Raw genomic sequence first — 20626 nt, 5'->3', positions numbered from 1 at the left:
GGGTAAAATGCCCAGCCGTAGTTACGGTCGACGGCTGTATCACAAACTCCCGGCCGAAGGCCGGGCTACAATACGGTGCGTGGCCGAAGGCCACGCGTTCCGTTTTTTGTGCATCGGAAAAATGCCCAGCCGTAGCCACGATCAGAGGCCATATGACAACCCCCCGACCGAAGGCCGCGCTTTTTTTTGTTTGGGTAAAATACCCAGCCGTAAAGACCCTATCACAAACTCCCGGCCGATTGCCGGTCTGTAATAAAGTTTATGTACAAACTTTCAACCCCTATTTCACCCCCTTCTGATTTTATTTTCGCTATAAAAAGTATTCTATAACCTGCCCCGTATTATGTTCTCAAACCGTGCTAAGTTTCATTTGAATTCATTCAGTAGTTTCAGTGTGATGCCCGGTCAACAATAGGGACAGACAGACAAATAATCGAAAAAAAATGTTTTTGAATTCAGTATCGATTGTATAATGCCCTATGATATTTTTTTTTTTTAAATTAATCAAAAAGTTCTGTAATTTGACCTGTTACAGTTTTATTATAAGTATATAGATAAGTATTTAATAGCTATTGCGCCAAATTCGTGCTCTTTTTATAGTAATAAATCTTGCATAACATTATACGATAAAAAAATAGACAATGTGACTATTTAAACACAAAAAGGATTATTCAGTTTGAACCTGAACTTTTAAGTAGTTCCTGAGATTAGTTTCGCGCGTTCAACCAAATAAACAAACAAATTGGTCAGTTGAGTATAGAATATGTGCCTCAATATCGATACACAGTTTTAGTGGAAATCTCGTTTCTCCAAATAACGCCTGCGAATCAATTTGAGCAATCCGGTTTTTTCAAGATAACTTTTTTCTATCTGTCCGATTTTAATGAAACAAAGCCTATATGTTGCCCTGAACTTTGCTTAATCTATTTGTGAAATCCGCGTCAAAATCGGTTCAGCAGAACCAGAGAATAGCACGAACATACAGACAGAAGGACAGACAGACAGACAGATAGACAGACAGACAGGCAAAAAAATAAAAAAAAATATTTTTGTATTCTATTGCTCATTTCTAATCGCCCTAACTTGATTTTAGTTAAATTTGGTCAAAGTATAGACACTCGATTTGTACTCTTTTATTATAGTATAGATATATAGATAGATAGATAGATATATGCTGTCGCGACATTTTTTGTAGAAAATGATGTGTGCTGCGAGTGATTGACGCTGCTGTATTAGCAACCCCTTGGCCTTTTGAATAGCAATGACAATGCTTGAGGGAATTAGCAGACTGTTGGGAAGGCGCCATGTACACCTTGGGTTACATTATTGGAGTTTTAGGAAGGATCCCTAATTTTTTTTAAATAAAATATAGCCTATAGCCTTCCTCGATAAATGGACTATCTATCACTGAAAGTATTTTTCAAATCGGACCAGTAGATCCTGAGATTAGCGCGTTCAATCAAACAAACAAACAAACAAACAAACAAACAAACTCTTCCGCTTTATAATATTAGTATAGATGATGTTATTTGTTAATTAACAATATTTCATATTGTTTATTTTACTTTATTATAGTGATTGTCATTGTTTATTGTTTTTTCCTTTATTCAATTTGTTTTTAATTTTATTTGATTTCTTGTATTGTTATTGTTAATCATCACAACAGTTGTCCACAACTGGACAAGGGCTTTTTGGCTTTTTGACTTCGAAACATTTGTCCTGCGACTAGTGGCTCCATGCGACACTAATGTCGTCAGTCTATTTGATGTGTCGACCAACATTTCGCTTTCCTTTTTTTGTTACTTGATTAATAATATAATTTACCTATGTTACCTATGTTTAATACACTATTCAGTTATTTTTCACGTGCAGATGGTAAAATATGCTTTGATCTATGAATGTAATAACTAATTACCACTATTTTGTTATCCACGCTTAAAGAAAATAAATTGTTATACTGCTTTCATTTGGTTTTTTTTTTTTCAAATTTTAAAATGCCAGCAAAATATCTGTAATGACCTTGAAATTGCTAGAACTATATTAGAATGAGTTCACAAGTTCTATATTAGAATGAGTATCCCAGGGTATCCTAAGTTGTTCGAAATTTGACAGGGCAGGGAAACAACACAGAGAAGGGGTCTGATATTGCCAAAAAAACAGACGTCCCTGTAAGTTTTGGTCTGAAAATTTATCGTATGTATTTTGCAAAAAATCAACAACGTACGACTATATAACGAAGTTTATATGAAACGTCAATTTAGTTATAAACACGACTGCTTACAGTAATGACTTGCATAGAATTCACTGTTAACGGGAAAAAATGTACAGGTATTTAATTAATCTTTTTTTTTATCAATACGTCAAATCATCATAATATCATCATCAAATCTATGGACGTCCATTGCAGGACATAGACCTTTTGTAGGGTTTTCCAAACATCACGATACTGAGCCGCTTGCATCCAGCGAATTCCTGCGACTCGCTTGATGTCGTCAGTCCACCTGGTGGGGGCTCGACCAACACTGCGCTTTCGTCATTTCAGTACCTTGGGACGCCATCGGCTCTTCGAACTATGTGCCCCACCAATTGCCACTGCGGCTTCGCAAATACCTACATATAAATAAAATTTAGGCGCCTGTGTGTTTTCATAAATAACTTGTTAAAAGTGGTCCGTATCATCCGGGTAAACCGGCTCAACCGATTTTAATGTGACTTTAACGGGAAGATAGAGAAGGTTATTGAGTGACACATAGACTATTTATACCGAAAAATTTTGAATTTCATGCAGACGAAGTTTCAGGCGTCTGCTAGTCTATAGGTACCTACTTATATTATAAAGAGGAAAGGTTTGATAGTTTGCTTGTTTGCATTGAATACTCTGAAACTATTGAACCAATTTGAAAAATTTTTACGCTGTTCGGAAGCTACACTACCCCTGGGTGCTATAGGCTATATTTTATCCTCGTACTCCCACGGGAACGGGAAACTGCGTGGCGTAAAAGTTGGGGGTGCATGCCTCGAACCAAATCAAACCTACACCCTCCGGATGGTAGGCAGAGGTCATATCCACTGGGCTATCACGGCTCACACAATCAGGAATTTTGACAACTGTCGCCTGTTTAACGGTTTAACGCCAAAAACTTGCCAATTTTGGGAATTTTTACTGGAAATTTCTTAGGGAAAAGAAAAGCTCCGGCTCTGGATTTGCACCCAAGACCGAAACCGAAATCACAGGTGAACCATTGGATCAATTTCAATTAAAATTTTGGTTCTAGTCAGTTAAGTTACCTTACTTTACCTAATACCTAGGTACATAGACAATAATAAATCTTCAACAAGTCATCAAACTTATCTTTGTTTGTATGCCCGATATGTGTAATGTGTATGTCATTTAAAATTATACATTAAAGAATTGTTGCATTTTAATTAAAGAAATTGTATTGTTTTATCAAAAAGAAAACTAGTTTCAAAAGTAATCAAATATATAGGTTATTACTACGATCAGAATTACATGTACTGACGTGCTATTTACGTCATTTGTAAATACTTGTTATTTAATCTCTGTAGCACTACATACAGTTAAAATTTGGCATGGTAATTAAAGATTGGCAATTTCCATAAATGACTATAATAATTGATATACCATCCCATCATGTTTCTGGGAATATTGGAAAAAGTATGCTGTACCAGACTAAAATTTATTACACCTATCTGTGTTCTTTGCTAGCTGTTATTTGGCACAAAACTGAAAAGAAACAAGATAATACTGTAGATTTGGTACTGGTTCCATCTCCAGTTCAGGCCAATGATAAAAACTTACAGTTCTTTCCTGCATGTCCATGGTTGTAGGTTTTAATTTACCTATTTAACACTGTGTGTTCCAGTGAACAACGCCATACATCGAGAGACGACCCTAAATGCCTATCTCAGGTACCACCTGGGCCTCCCCGGCACGAAGGCGATGTGCAGGCAGGGCGTGTGCGGAGCGTGCATCGTCAACGTGACTGCGCAAAGAGAGACCAGCGGCGCTGTGGAGACTTTCTCTGTTAATTCTGTAAGAATTCCTAAACGCCTATCTCAGGTACCACCTGGGCCTCCCAGGCACGAAGGCGATGTGCAGACAGGGCGTGTGCGCAGCGTGCATCGTCAACGTGACTGCGCAAAGAGAGACCAGCGGCGCTGTGGAGACTTTCTCTGTTAATTCTGTAAGAATTCCTAAACGCCTATCTCAAGTATCAGTCACCTTCCACGATTTGCCTTTAAGTTTTATTGATTGAGAACCTGTTTGTGGCTCTCACCAGGATCACTTCAGAAGTAAAGGACCGATCGCGTACAGGACCTTCCACTTCCCTCTGTCGACAAACCGCCCAAGATCATAGGCACAAGAGTACCTCGCAGGCAAAGACTAAATCATTCAGTTTGTTTAAAGTGTCTGGTGCTCGTGCTCTCCTGCCATGGCTGGGATATCACAACCATAGAGGGTGTGGGGAACCGACTCAAGGGGTACAGTGAGGTTCAGAAACGCATTGCAGCGTTTAATGCAACTCAGTGCGGATACTGTACACCAGGATGGGTGATGCATTTAACCAGGTGGGTTTGAAAGCAACAAAGTTTTATATACACGTCACCTTAAAATCATAATAAAGGAAATAATTTAATGGCTTACTCAGCATTATGCTGAGTGTAGATACTACAACTGTTGACACCACGCTGTATTTCTGTTGAGCTTGCTTTTAAGTATAATTTTCTGCAACGGTCAAGTCAAGTCATTTAACTCATATAAAGTAAAATATTTTTGTACATACCTATACTTTTGTTCTACTTTGTCTGTATATATTTTTAAAAATAATAAACCACATGAAAATGAAGAAGTTTTTCATGGTGCCTCCAAAAGTGTCAATTAGTCATTTTTAGTATCTACAATAATTTGTTTATAATTACAGTCTGTTAAACAAGGGTCTCAATATGTCTGAATTGGAGAACTCATTTGGTTGCAATACATGTCGATGTACAGGATACAGGCCTATCCTGAAGACAATCCAGTCATTCGCAGTTGATGCCAGTGCTGATCTCTGCAAAGACATTGAAGACATGGAACTTACTTGCTATAAAGATAAAACTAAATGTTCCAATCGAAGATCTTCTACATGTAGCGACGAAGACTGGTGTCCAGTTGATGCTCCTTATAGTGGTGATGCAATTGTCGTTGATTATGGAAAAACAATATATGTTAAAGTGTTTACGGAAGATCATATTTTTAAAACATTCAGTACTTGTAGTGTAGAAACATATATGTTGATTGATGGAAATACTGGGAAAGGTATGTGAAAATTAATACTCATAATCAAGTTTATTAAGTCCAAGCTTATATTTATAGCACACACACACACACACACACACACATACGCATACGCTTCCTTTAAATTATTAAAATAAAACTGGTATAAATTACAAATGCACATATATTAAGTTTTAATTGTATTTGTAACTCAAATTATATATAAATTTCAAAAATCATAAGTTATGTATAAATTTGATTATATAAGCTACCTTATAAACTAAATAACAATTTAATACTTTTTTGTTTTATATTTAATTTTTAATTTTAATAGTTTATTTAATTTAATTTTATTAATTTTAATAGTTTTTAATTGTACTTGTACTGCAGCTAAAAATATTGTAATCTTCGTTCGTGAAGAGATGGTGGTTGTAACACAAAATCTTTTATAGATTTTAGCACAACTGCCGTTTCAACCTATTCTGTATAAAAATGTTTTTTGCTCATTTATTTATATTGTCCTGTTAATTAAGGTTGGGTTAGGGTGAAATGTTTAGTGACCATGTAGCTGGACTAATGATAGAGTCCAAAGATGATCCTAAAACTTTTTAATTAAGTAAACAAGATAAACCTATCGAGTTAGGACTCGTTTGTGCTGGAACACTTTGCTACATGTGCGTTACATGTTATAAAAAAATGATTTACAATCAATTTGTTTGGTTTTTATCATATTGTAACATGATAAAAACAAAGTAAATGAATAATATGAATATTTTCACAGCGCTCATCGAAAATTTCGAATATACACCTGTTTTGATTGATATCAGAGATGTAGCTTCTCTAAAGCAGTATTACTTCGATCAAAATCTAGTTCTAGGAGCCAATGTCTCTTTGGAAGATTGCTTGACAATATTTAAGCAAGTTTCATCAACAAGAGACGAATTTGCTTATTTAGAGGAATTTGCGAAACATTTCGATTTGATAGCAAACATACCAGTGAGAAAGGTAAATACTTAAATTATTATTGTTATTGTATTATTATTGAATAAATTGGTTATTTTCTTATATCTTTCAGATTGGTTCATTAGCAGGTAACATCGTGTTGAAGCACAGGGATCGTTCCTTTCAATCAGACGTATTTGTTTTGTTTGAGGCAATAGGAGCAACAATTACTATGCGTAAGTTCACATGTTTTATGGTGCAAGGTAGGTAGCGTATCTATACAGGGTGTCCCACAAATATAGCGTTATTGTGGCTAACATACATTGCATTATTTTAGTAGCCCTTTATGTCAGCTATCACCCAGCGAAATATGTAGTACTATTTACGCGACATCCTGTATATACACGGTTTTTATACAACTTCAAATATATTTCACATTTATTACTTTTATCTCTTTATTAGGAGATGCAGTTGGCCAGAAGACATCATATTCGATGATGGATTTTCTCCAAGTTGATATGAAAAACAAATTGATCCTGAGTTTTCAGTTGCCGCCGCAAGATTCACGTCATATATTTCGAAGTTATAAGGTTACAAGTTATATGATTTCATTAACCTATACGTACTGTATATGCTAACTGTATACTGATACCATTAGCATATACCTACCAGGTTCCGACAGATCCGAGTGCCAGTGGCAGTTTTCATATTGTGACGGTCGCGTAAACGTAAACGCGAAATTTTAAGGAATTGAAACAGCACCATCTATTGGCACTACTGCACAACTGTTTCAACTCCATACAAATTTACGTTTACGTCAACGCGATAGTAACAGTATGAAAATATTGAAAACTCCCACTAGGCACACTGATCGATAGCATGATCACTACCAAGCTATCGACCGGATCTGTCATTCCCATACATTTCTTTTGTTTTCGTAGCATTAGCGTTTGTAGAAAACGAATCGACGTGCCACGTGACTACAGGCCATGTTGTTGTCGCATGCTTGGTCTACATAACAGTTTATAATTGTTAATTATATTTTATTTTCATTTTAAGATAATGCCCCGAAGTCAAAACGCTTTGGCCATCGTAAATGTAGCGTTCAACATTAAGCTTGATAACGATAATCGTATTGACAAAATAAGTATCATATACGGTAATATTTCTCCAGAGTTCAATCATGCTAGCCAAACAGAAGCTTATTTGAGACGTAAAAGTTTATGTAATAATAATGTATTGCAAGGAGCAGTTACTTTATTAAGTAAAGAAATAACACCAAAAGATAGCCCCCCGAAGCCATCACCGTGGGCTAGAAAGAGATTGGCTATCGGTCTATTTTACAAGGTAAGGAACCATTTAAAAATTTTTGAACAATTATAAAATTTTTGAATTTAAACTATCGTGAGTGTTATTCATATTAATTGATTATGAAAACTGACGTAATATCACGTGAGTTTTAGCCGGGTTTCATAATCAATTAATTATAAAATTTAATGATAACTTTTATACATATTTCTACACTTATATTATAAAGAGGAAAGGAAAGAATTGTAATTTTTTGAAATTCAAGAGTTTTTGAATCGATTTGATAAATTTTCTTTCACCTACATTACCAGGGAAGTTATATTGTTTGTTTCTGTATTCATAGGGGAACGGGTTCGGAAAACAAAATAATAATTACATATGCATGCAAAGGGTAAAGATGTACCTATATTTAAATTCATATTTATTTTTATAATTACTTTTTAATATTTTTTTTACTTTACAGTTTGTACTTAGCTTAGCTCCAGAAGGAACTGTCCCTTCGCGGTATGAATCAGGTGGTGAAATAATTACCCGACCGTTGTCTAGCGGTTTGCAGAGTTTCCAAACCGATCCCAAACTGTATCCTCTTAATAAGCCCATAATGAAACTGGAAGCTGTGATTCAAAGTTCTGGAGAAGCACAATATGTTAATGACATACCATCGATGCTAAATGAAGTATTTGGAGCATTTGTGTTATCAACAGTTTATAATGGAGACGTTGACGAAATTGATGCAGTAAATGCGTTGGTAAGCTTATAAATTAAATTTTATGATTTGTCAAAGAATGAATAATTTGTGATTATTACAACTATAATTTCAGAAATTAGAAGGCGTTATAGCTTTATTTACTGCAAAGGATATACCAGGAATTAATTCTTTCACCTTTCCTGGCATACAACTCGAAACTGAAGATGAGGAGATCTTAGCAGATAAAAATATAAAATTTCATGGACAACCTGTAGCAATCGTTGCAGCAGTTAGTCAAGACTTAGCTATAAACGCAGCAAAAAAAGTCAAAGTAACTTATAAGAATGTTAAAACAACACCACCAGTTTTAACTATAAATCAAGCTAAAAAATTCAGCGATAGAATAATATCTGGCCCTACAATCGAACCTAAGAGCAAAGGAAGTAATGTTAAGAAAATAATAAAAGGCGTGTTCGATACAGAGGCTCAATACCTTTATTATATAGAGCCATTGACATGTGTAACTGTTCCATTAGACACAGGTTTGGAAGTATATGATTCAACTCAATGGATGGATTTAACCCAAATTGCTGTAGCTAGATGCTTAAAAATGTTGGAAAGCGAGTATGTAACTACTTATTAAAATTATGATTGAGTAAGATTTTTGCTACCTACCTGTTTACGTTTTATCCGCTGTAGCGATCGGCATGATAGAGTCGGGAATTACAATTATTTTAAAAATTCTAAACGCTACACGTATAATATATGAGGTTTTATGAATCTTTTTTATTATTTTTAAGTTTTTTTTACAAGATGAAATAAGCTTCTCTTTGGCCAAAAACTGTTTGCCAAGCTTATGATGAACTGAATTATTAACCAACCTTGTTTCTTTAACGCCTTTAACGCCTAAATCGCTAGAGTGTAGATAGTGGGTGTTATGATCGTGAACTTAGTTAATAAGTCTATAATGATTTATTATTTCAGTGTTTTAGTAAAAGTACGACGCATTGGAGGGGCTTTCGGTGGAAAAGTCAGTCGTAATGCGCAAGTAGCATGCGCTAGTGCTATTGTTGCTAAAGCACTAGATTGTCCTTGTAGATTCATATTGCCATTAGAAACCAATCTCACTATTGCCGGAGGGAGACTGCCTTTCAAGTGCGAGTATGAGGTAATAAGTTATTTCCAAACTCCCAAGAGTTTGTTACCTACATTGTTTTATTTGTATAAACTTTAAGTATTTTTTAGGTAGCTGTTGATAATAATGGAAAAGTGCAATTCTTAGATGCATCAATCACAGAGGATGCTGGCTGTTCTCAGAATGAGAATATATTGAGCTACGTTGCCGGTAGCTTTCGTAGCTGTTATAATACAGATAATTTTAATCTGAAGACGTATGCTGTACGAACTGATTTGAATTCTAACTCTTACGCTAGGGCTCCCGGTAAGTTAAATTTTAAATAGTCTAACTTTTAAAAATTTTCATCATTTTTTCTTTATTTTTTAAGCGTATAAAATAATATTTTATAATTGGAGTCATGTGATTTTCGTCTCAATTATTTTATGATTATGTTTCAGCATAATGGTATTTTTATATTTAAAGGTACACTGGAAGGTATCATGGCCATAGAAAACATCATGGAACACATAGCATTTGCACTACAAAAAGAACCAACCGATGTTCGTCTAGTTAATATGAGAACTGAAGACAACGATTTACCATCGCTTATAGAAACGTTAACTAAAAAAGCAAATTACGAGAGCAGATTAAAAGAAATCAATGAATTTAACAAAAACAACAGATGGATGAAGAAGTCGATTAGAGTCAACGTCATGTTGTTTCCCGTAGAATATTACGGGAACTATACGGCGATGGTTTCCATTTACCGTGGTGATGGTACTGTGTCAATAACGACTGGTGGAATTGAAATGGGTCAGGGGGTAAACACTAAAGCAGTACAGGTTTGCGCTTATGAACTAGGAATACCACTCGATCTAATATCAATTATTCCTAACTACTCATTTGTAGCAGCTAATAACGTCTTCTCGGGATCCAGTATCGTAAGCGAATGCGTTTGCTATGCAATTATAAAGGCATGTACCACTTTAAAACAACGGTTGAAGTCAGTAAAAGATCAGCTTGGTAATCATACGTGGCTAGAACTAATACAAAAGGCTGGGGAATTAGAAATGGATTTAACTGCAAACTATACCATGGTTGATACAGAACCAGATTTGCAAAACTACAGTGCGTTCGCTGTTTCAATTTTGGAAGTTCAATTAGATATTTTAACAGGAAAGTTTGAAATCAATAGATGCGATATATTAGAAGATGTTGGACTGAGTGCAAACCCAAATATTGATGTTGGTCAGGTAAATGATAGAGACACATCCGTCATAGTAATACTTAGAGATTAAGATTAATTTACAGTAACTAGTCGTGATTACTCAGTGAAAATGACGTCCGCGTTTCGTTTCGGAAGGCGTAGGTTTGAATCCGGTCCGGGGCGTGCACGTCCACCTTTTCACTTATGTGCATTTTAAGAAATTAAATGTCACGTTTCTCAAATGGTAAAGGTAAAATATCGTGAGGAAACCTGCATTCCTGAGAATTTTCTTAATTATCTACGTATGTGAAGTCTGCTAATCCGTATTGGGCCAGCGCAGCGTGATGGATTACGAGTATGATATGATGATGATGATGATGATGATGATGATGATGATGATGATGATGATGATGATGATGATGATGATGATGATGATGATGATGATGATGATGATGGTGATGGTGATGGTGATGGTGATGGTGATGGTGATGGTGGTGGTGGTGATGGTGATGGTGATGGTGATGGTGATGATGATGATGATGATGATGATGATGATGATGATGATGATGATGATGATGATGATGATGATGATGATGATGATGATGATGATGATGATGATGATGATGATGATGATGATGATGATGATGATGATGATGATGATGATGATGATGATGATGATGATGATGATGATGATGATGATGATGATGATGATGATGATGATGATGATGATGATGATGATGATGATGATGATGATGATGATGATGATGATGATGATGATGATGATGATGATGATGATGATGATGATGATGATGATGATGATGATGATGATGATGATGATGATGATGATGATGATGATGATGATGATGATGATGATGATGATGATGATGATGATGATGATGATGATGATGATGATGATGATGATGATGATGATGATGATGATGATGATGATGATGATGATGATGATGATGATGATGATGATGATGATGATGATGATGATGATGATGATGATGATGATGATGATGATGATGATGATGATGATGATGATGATGATGATGATGATGATGATGATGATGATGATGATGATGATGATGATGATGATGATGATGATGATGATGATGATGATGATGATGATGATGATGATGATGATGATGATGATGATGATGATGATGATGATGATGATGATGATGATGATGATGATGATGATGATGATGATGATGATGATGATGATGATGATGATGATGATGATGATGATGATGATGATGATGATGATGATGATGATGATGATGATGATGATGATGATGATGATGATGATGATGATGATGATGATGATGATGATGATGATGATGATGATGATGATGATGATGATGATGATGATGATGATGATGATGATGATGATGATGATGATGATGATGATGATGATGATGATGATGATGATGATGATGATGATGATGATGATGATGATGATGATGATGATGATGATGATGATGATGATGATGATGATGATGATGATGATGATGATGATGATGATGATGATGATGATGATGATGATGATGATGATGATGATGATGATGATGATGATGATGATGATGATGATGATGATGATGATGATGATGATGATGATGATGATGATGATGATGATGATGATGATGATGATAGTAACTAAATGACCAAGTAAATTAAGTAATTTCAAAGCGCGATCTATTAGATTTACAATGCGCTCACTAAAGAATGATGTCGCTATTGATTTGATAGATAAAATTTAAAATCTTTTCCATGAGTAATAATAATTTGCCATAAAACTACTATCTGAAGTAGGATAGGGGTAGGGTAAGGGTAGGGTAGGGTAGAAATAGTCAAAGGGAAGCTTGACCGGTTCCGCTAGTAAATTATTATTTTACACTTTTACAGGTCGAAGGTGCTTATGTGCAAGGTTTAAGCTATTTGACTCATGAAAAGTTTGTCTATGACAAAAGAACAGGCAAAATGTTAACAAACGACGCGTTGAGCTATGAAGTTTATCTAGCTAAGGACATTCCAGTGGATTTTAGAGTTCATTTACGATATAATTCTAAGAATCCTAAAGGTGTATTAGGATCAAAAGGTACGATCACTTCATAGATTCCGCAATGAAGGTACAAGCGCGTGGGCAGTATTTGACAAAAATATAGCGGTTGCTCTTTATAAAAAAAATAATATACATATAGAATAATACCAATTATTTGAATGATTTCTGGAATTATTAAGTTGATTCTGATTGCCTCCATCCAAGCGTCTTTGTTATTAGGAAATTCATCAATACTCGTATGTATTAAACATGTGTAATTTAACACGTTCGCAGCGGTACGAGGTCAATTGACCTCGTAAGTTTAACTTCTTCAATGGTTACGACGGAATACCATACCACATAAAGTTTTAGTACGAGGTCAAAAAACCTCGTAACGCACCAGAGTAAAGTACAGAAAAATCAATGCCGCAGCGAACGTGTTAACACCGTTTGTTAGTTTGTTTTGGTAATGTATTTTAATGTTAAGAGCAAAATGTTTTTAGAAATTGGCCATTTACATTCGTTTTAATATTTCATTTTCAGCTGTAGGAGAAATGGGCGTTTGTTCTTCGATCGGTATAATTTATGCCCTGAAACAATGTGTAACAGAGTCACGTATAGAATCTGGATACGATCCTAAAGAATGGATTGATCTCGGTAGGTATTATATATTTTTGAATATATATACAATCGTATTTTATTGTAAAATTGACGGCCGCGTGGCGCAGTGGGTAGTGACCCTGCTTTCTGCATCCACGGCCGTGGGTTCGATTCCCACAACTGGAAAATATTTGTGTGATGAGCATGAGTGTTTTCCGGTGTCTGTGTGTATTTATACATTATATAAGTATTTATATGTAGTATATAATTGTATATTAATATTATAATATCAACTATCTAAGCATCCATAACACAAGCTACTCTGTATGCTTACTTTGGGGCTAGATAGTGATGTGTATTGTATAAGTATATTTATTTATTTATAATATAACTAGCGGAAGCTCGCGACTTCGTCCGCATGAAATTTAGTTTTTCACATATCCCTCGGGAACCATGAATTTTTCAGTGAGTTCAGCAGTCAAATGCGTTTTGGGCCACGCGTAGAGTAGGGTTCCATAGATTAAGTTAAATCCTTTATGTAATGCACAAAAATACCGATAACGATACATACTCCTTACCATGGGATAGACGATAAAAAATCATCCTCACTTTGCATGTAGGGAAGGAACCTTTAATTTTTTTTAAATATCAAAAATAAATAATAATACACATACCCATACGAAATTTCAGCTTAACTACTTGTTTTTAAAAAGTTTTCTTACTGACAACTTTATCTTTTTAATTAGCAACGGAATTAGTATGCAATTTTCGATTTCCAATTATGTTTTTTAAGTTGGTCGACTACTACTTCGGTCGGTTGGTCGATATTACTCTTTAAATAGCAATTGCTACTTAGCTGTTGTAGGTACTTAGGAGGAGAAGGATTACTCAAAGTCGTCTGGACTGATATAAATATTTTTTTTTGTTTTATAGAGTGGTCCCATTTTCTTTTGCTCCTTATTACTCCTGAGGTGGTCCCATTGTCATCATGTCAGGATCTAATGATGGGATCCTGGAGAAACCGAGGAAAATTTTCAAAAATCGTAAGACAGGCTATAGCGTTTGTTATATAAATACAGCATTAATAAAATTGGTGGTAGAGTTGATAAAGAGAAAAGGGGAGGTAGGAGGGGTCAGCTGCCTCTCCCCTAGTGATAAAAAATATAGCCAAAAAAGCCGTTACAAACCAATTTTATTAAGGTGGTCTAAATTCTCTCGCAAGTTTGAATGAAAGTCCTTCTTCTCTTTTTTCAATTAATTACTCTTATGCAGTCGGGTTTTTTGTTTTTATAACTAACTTATTTTTTAACTAATTTACTTCTTAAAATTGATTGTTTTAATTTTTTTCCAGAATTACCTCTTACGCCGGAGTCAATACTGAAAGCGCTGGACGTCAAAATAAACGAGTTCCAATTATTATTGTAATAGATTTATTATTAATTTTGTTGGCTAATTAATTATAGTCTAAAAACCGTAAAAAAAAGTAACAAATTAAATTACTATATGTTATTATAAAAAAATAATAATAAATATATAATAATCAGGATAAAAAAAATAAAAAATTATTTAAAAAAAAAAATGTTATCACAACTTTGGAAATTGGTGAATCCTCCGAAATACAGCGAGTTCTATAGTCTGACAAGTTCGTTGATAATACTCCAATGATATGCGGGCGACAGGAGGAAAGACTGCGCGGGTGTGAAATCGTGCGTGCGGGGAAGTGACGTGCATCAGTTATGGGTTTTTCATTGGCTTCACGCCCCCCGACCCGCGCGGAACATCGAGTGTTACGAACGAAGTTGCCAAGCTAATAGTTCTAGCGGTGGTAAGCCTCGGCTTAGCGTTCGATTATGATGCTGCATAGAAAGTATTTAGAGGTACCCATGTTAGAATTAAAAAACATTTACATACCTTTGTTTTTTACTTTTTACAAGTTAGCCCTTGACTACAACCTCACCTGATGGTGAGTGATGATGCAATCTAAGATGGAAGCGGGCGTTAGGAGAGGGATGAAAATCCACACCCCTTTCGGTTTCTACACGACATCGTACCGGATTGCTAAATCACTTGGCGGTACGTCTTTGTCGGTAGCGTGGTAAGTAAGCCACGGCCGACGCCTCCCACCAGCCAGACCTGGATCAATTACGAGAACCTCAATAGGCCCAGCTGGGAATCGAACCCAGGACCTCCGTCATGTAAATCCACCGCGCATACAACTTTTGTAAGGCCACCTGAACTGCATATAGCAGTAAAAGCCTCCTCCAATAGGGTAGTTGACTCATATCAAATTTAATATAAACAATATTATTTTCGTGTGGTACATGGAATAAGGTTCCGAAATATATCGATATAAGTTAATAAAAGTTAAAGATTCCTTAAAAAACCTAATTTAAATATCACGTATTTTTTTAAATTTTCCAAACGTCAAAAACGCTGTCTTCCATTTTGTGACGTCACTAACACACTTGATGTACTAAACTTCAAAGTAATTGCTAGCGAATATTTTTGTCAAACGGTCCGTCGTCTTGAAACAGTTAACAGTTGAAATATAGACTGTCATGGCTGACAGGCGTTTTGGCTCGTAGTGTCAACAACATGTTTAAAACTAAAATTATCAGTAATCACGTCACAAAAAATATGATTTTTTTTCAATCTAGTAGAACGATATTGAACAATTTAAGACCATTTAAAAAAACGTGTCAACTAGCCATTGTACTTTGTCTGGCTGTTCGTTGACTTGTTTTTCCTGCAAAGTTGACTTCCATAATAATATTTTTCAAAAAATTGTCTGTAGGTAATTAATTGTAAGGAAATAAAGCTATTTTTATTTTTATTTATTTTTTACATACCTTTTTAAATACCTTTTTCCAAGTAGGTTTACCCGCTTACACTGCATTGTCACTTGACATCTGGTGAGACCGCAGTCACGGGCTAACTTGTTGATAAAAACACTTTCAATATACAAAGCTTGTATATGTACTCGTATATGTATACCTACCCGTATACACGAATATGGCAATAAGGCAGCCATGAGTGAAAACGAATATGGCAATAAGGCAGCCATGAGTGAAATTACGGGCTGGCAACTGCTAGTAGCAGGGTTAAAGGGCTCTTTTACAGTATACTAATACTTCCCTTCTCCACTCCCTCCTGTCGCCTCCCAGTCAAGTAACTAACAATGCAATGGTCGGACTATACGGATATCTCACCAACTAGCTTCTATATCGCTATCGCTATTTAACAAATGGAAGACGATTATCCATTCCGAGAACGCGATTACAACTGAACTGCTCAACCTGCAGTGGGGGCAGGGTGCCTCACTCTCTTAAGCGTACCGGTAGGTATCAATTTTTATGAATATTACTGTTTCACGCAGAAACTGCAAAATGGATTTGGCTCTTTGGAATGGATACGATTTAAAACTTAATTTTACGCGTACAAAGTCGCGGATATCAGCTAGTTTTAATATAATTTTAATTTACATTTCATTTCACTTGACAACACGTGTAATTTTTCTTTACCCATTATCAAAACAATAAATTCTCGTGTGTTATGTGTCCGTGTAAATACGGTTTTAGGTACGAATGAATCTCATTGTGTAGTTACAAAATAATATTGAAGCATGTCATTATAGACATCGCCACTTGGCACTATTTGCTCCTTGTTGTAGACAATGGGGATGATGACTAGGTTCGAATATATTGATTTTTATGATACATTCGGGTAAATAGGTATTTTTATTTTAAGTAATTTATACATAAAAAGCAAAGATTGTCTGGATATTTGCAAAATAAACGAGATTATAAAATTTCAAAATCTATTAAAAATATTTTATCGTAATTAGATGAAAATTCATACAGTTTTAGCTTCCTTACATAAAATGTGACATTTTTTAATATATGAACTATAAGCATAAACGCACAAATAACAAAGATATTAGTAATTTTGTTTGAACGCGCATACAAATCTAACGATCACTACATTGCCTATGACGTCATTAGTTCGAGCCATTTTGTATGGGGCGTTTTTCAGGGATCCGCGGCAGCGCCGCAAATCTGACTCTTTAAATCCCTGTAGCTCCGAAAGTAATGATCGCAGATACCCTGTTCCTTTTACAAAATTGCTTTACTATTAGTATACTCTTAACTTATATACAATTTAAAAAAACTGTCATCATCCCTATTCTATTATATCCAAATGATATTTAATCAAGTGTTACGGTTGAATGGTATTTTTTCAAAAAACATATGCCTCTCTCTCATTTTATTTGGAATATATCATTTTTACAATATTATTCTATTACGCTAATTGTATAATATTAATTGTTTAATATTAATCTTAATATATATTAGGTCCTTCCAATGTATGAAATCGGTGTGCTTTGAAAACATATGAACGATTTATTTTAAAAAACTTCAACCCGTTTTAAACCCTTTTGTCCTTCAGGTTTGAAAACTTCCAGCCTCCCGAACAAGCAGATTTCTGAGCAGGCTTTAGTACCATAGACCACATGCATACTCTGCGGCAGATAATTCTGAACACCGAAGAGTATAACCAGTTTTTTTTTATTCTTTACAAGTAAGCCCTTGACTACAATCTCACCTGATGGTAAGTGATGATGCAGTCTAAGATGGAAGCGGGCTAAATTGTTAGGAGGAGGACGAAAATCCACACCCCTTTCGGTTTCTACACGGCATCGTACCGGAACGCTAAATCGCTTGGCGGTACGTCTTTGCCAGTAGGGTGGAAACTAGCCACGGCCGAAGCCTCTCACCAGCCAAACTTCACTTGTAACTAACTATGTATATAAGATAATCTTGGAATCTTAATTTAACCCACTTCCCTTAATTTGACCCACTAATGACATGACTAGCTAAGAAACGTCATTACATATCCAATATGACTCCCCAAGATGGCGAACTAGCTGTTTGAAATCCACGCCATTATATACGAATAAAAGGGTTTGCTATCCGGAATACGAAAAAAAGTCACGTGATTTAAATCCAACATGGCGGATGACCAAGATGGCGGACAGGCTATTTGAAATGCAACCCTTAAGGCTAAAAGAAGAAGCTAAGAAGTTCAAAAAAATCTAAATTGTATGTACCGAACTTCATAAATGGGTATGGTAAGAGAAGGCTAGAATATATTGTTCCAACAATCTTTAACGATTTTCCGGATGCGGTAAAGAATCTTCTAAAAGATTCTAATACACTCACGAACGTACATAAGCGGAAACTTAAGAATTATTTTTTGGGACAGCCTGTGTAGCGTCGCAGCACCGGTTCACTCACACTTTTATTTAACTACCCTATAATGATTATTCTTGGTATTTATCCTCTTCTGTTTGTTAATTACTTTTGTTCCTAAATATTGTATTATATAATAATAACCTGTGCACGGTAAAACCAACTGTGGTTTGTGTTGCACTATGGTTAGGCTTAATTTAAATGTGTTTTTTGTTGAATAATAAATAAATAAATAAATAAAATAAATAAAAGCGTGCTTTTTAGTTTTTTTTTAATGTGCCGGTTGAGTAATAAAATGCAGAAGTCGACGCGCTTTTGTCGGTTTACTGCACTCAATTCATGAGGTACCCACATTTGGAGCTTCTTTACCCGACTGTGTGAAAAGGAGGGTAATGTTTATCGAGCGTATGTATGTGTGTATGTATGTCCATTCAGTGACTATATAAACTTTCAAAATGGCGCCCGAAAATTAAAAAACTTAACCTTACCCGTTATAATATGGGTATCAAGTGAAAGGTCGTAAGAAGGCAATTTCAAATATAGTATGTCCAAAAAATCCTTTATAAATAAGTCACCGTTATATTTTAATTTAAGCAAGCATTTTTATTTATTTTGTGAGATATCTTTACCCCTCAACTAATTTTGATACAGAGCCCCTCTCACGTTACGCCACTGGATTGCATATAATACGATCTCTGCTTATTACTATTATAGGACTAAAAAGTGATTAGAAATATAAGAAAACTAATGTCGAACAAAGGTTATGATTCACAACACTTGTCAAGACAACTTAATTAACAAATCAAACTGTAACCAAAATAAGACCCTAGAATGGCAGAGAATGACTTTGAGTGGAGTCACGTACTTGTGAACGATGTGTGTAGGGTTAAAGGATCCTTTGACTGTATACAAACACTCCCCATTCCACTCAAGTCACTCTCCCCGCCTATCCTAAGTAACCCATTAAGAATTACACAACAAGAGATGTGGACGACTCGAACGCCACGAGCACACTGAAGCCAACACGAGATCGAGCGACGTCATATCCGTCACAGACTACTATTTACAACACTAAACGGCGATAACATTCGGCCATCCTGGTGGCGCATCCGTCCCTGGATCGCGTCCGTGTCTGGTGCAGTTGCGTTTACACTAACAACTTGAGCGTGTACAAACCACTATTGAAGGTCGTGTATGACTCATTTTTAATCGAATGAGTGTGTATGGGCCTTGTGTATCTAGGGTTAAGTATAGCTTAAGTCACCACTGTATGTAAGGTCATGTATGACTCATTTTTAATCGAATGAGTGTGTATGGGCCTTATGTATCTAGGGTTAAGTATAGCTCAAATCACCACTGTATGTAAGGTCGTGTATGGCTCATTATTATCGAAAAATGGCAGTAGGGTTACTTAATACGGTAACCAAAATTCACAAATTTCAAACAGTTATAAGTTGCAATTATTATCACAAAATCTATACGGCATCATTTCGCGTCTTGTCATAATATTAAAACGCAAAACTTCATCGAGAACACCGTGAAACACAATTTCTAATTCAAAACGATTGGCCTGATTTCGGGTAGTTTAAAACTACGTCGTTGTCTTTGTGTACTATGTGGGCACAAGTTCTTTATCCCACTTCTGATATTATAGGACTCAAAAAGTGATTACTAATATAAGAAAACTATTGTCGAACAAAGGTTATGATTCACAACACTTGTCAGGATAACTTAATTAACAAATCAAACTGTAACCAAAATAAGTCTCTAGAATGGCAGAGAATGACCTTGAGTGGAGTCACGCACTTGTGAACGATGTGTGTAGGGTTAAAGGATCCTTTGACTGATATCAAACACTCCCCTTTTCCACTCAAGTCACTCTCCCCGCCTGTCCTAAGTAACCCTTAAAGAATTACACAACAAGAGATGTGGACGCCTCGAACGCCACGAGCACACTGAAGCCAACACGAGATCGAGCGACGTCATATTCGTCACAGACTACTATTTCCAACACTAAACGGCGATAACATTACTTACCTACTTTGCATATTTTGAAATTAGTTTTATAAAATATTCATTTCAATCGTATCGTGTTAGTGAATAATTATTGCTTAATTATTCACTAACTTATTAACTTATTTTACTTACTACTCGTAAAGTAGTAAGTAAAATAAGTCAGTGAAATAGATTTTC

At 35.4% G+C, this 20626-nt stretch overlaps 1 protein-coding gene across 1 annotated transcript; it reads left to right on the top strand.

The window, feature by feature from the left end:
• Positions 1-2285: 2285 nt before the first annotated feature.
• LOC112057811 (uncharacterized) lies at positions 2286-15091 on the top strand. The gene is made up of 16 exons (XM_024098356.2): positions 2286-2328; positions 3885-4054; positions 4430-4590; positions 4944-5320; positions 6060-6283; positions 6354-6456; positions 6683-6810; positions 7280-7567; positions 7992-8276; positions 8350-8840; positions 9201-9384; positions 9462-9657; positions 9817-10586; positions 12449-12641; positions 13128-13241; positions 14536-15091. Exons 1-16 carry the CDS (start codon positions 2286-2288, stop codon positions 14607-14609), a joined length of 3801 nt encoding a protein of 1266 aa, XP_023954124.2. The 3' UTR covers positions 14610-15091.
• Positions 15092-20626: the final 5535 nt, after the last annotated feature.

This window comes from Bicyclus anynana, chromosome 16, assembly GCF_947172395.1.
Source record: "Bicyclus anynana chromosome 16, ilBicAnyn1.1, whole genome shotgun sequence".
Classification (NCBI taxonomy): Eukaryota; Metazoa; Arthropoda; class Insecta; order Lepidoptera; family Nymphalidae; genus Bicyclus; species Bicyclus anynana.
The sequence above is the reverse complement of the archived record's forward strand: the minus strand, read 5'-3'. Positions and strand labels throughout refer to the sequence as shown.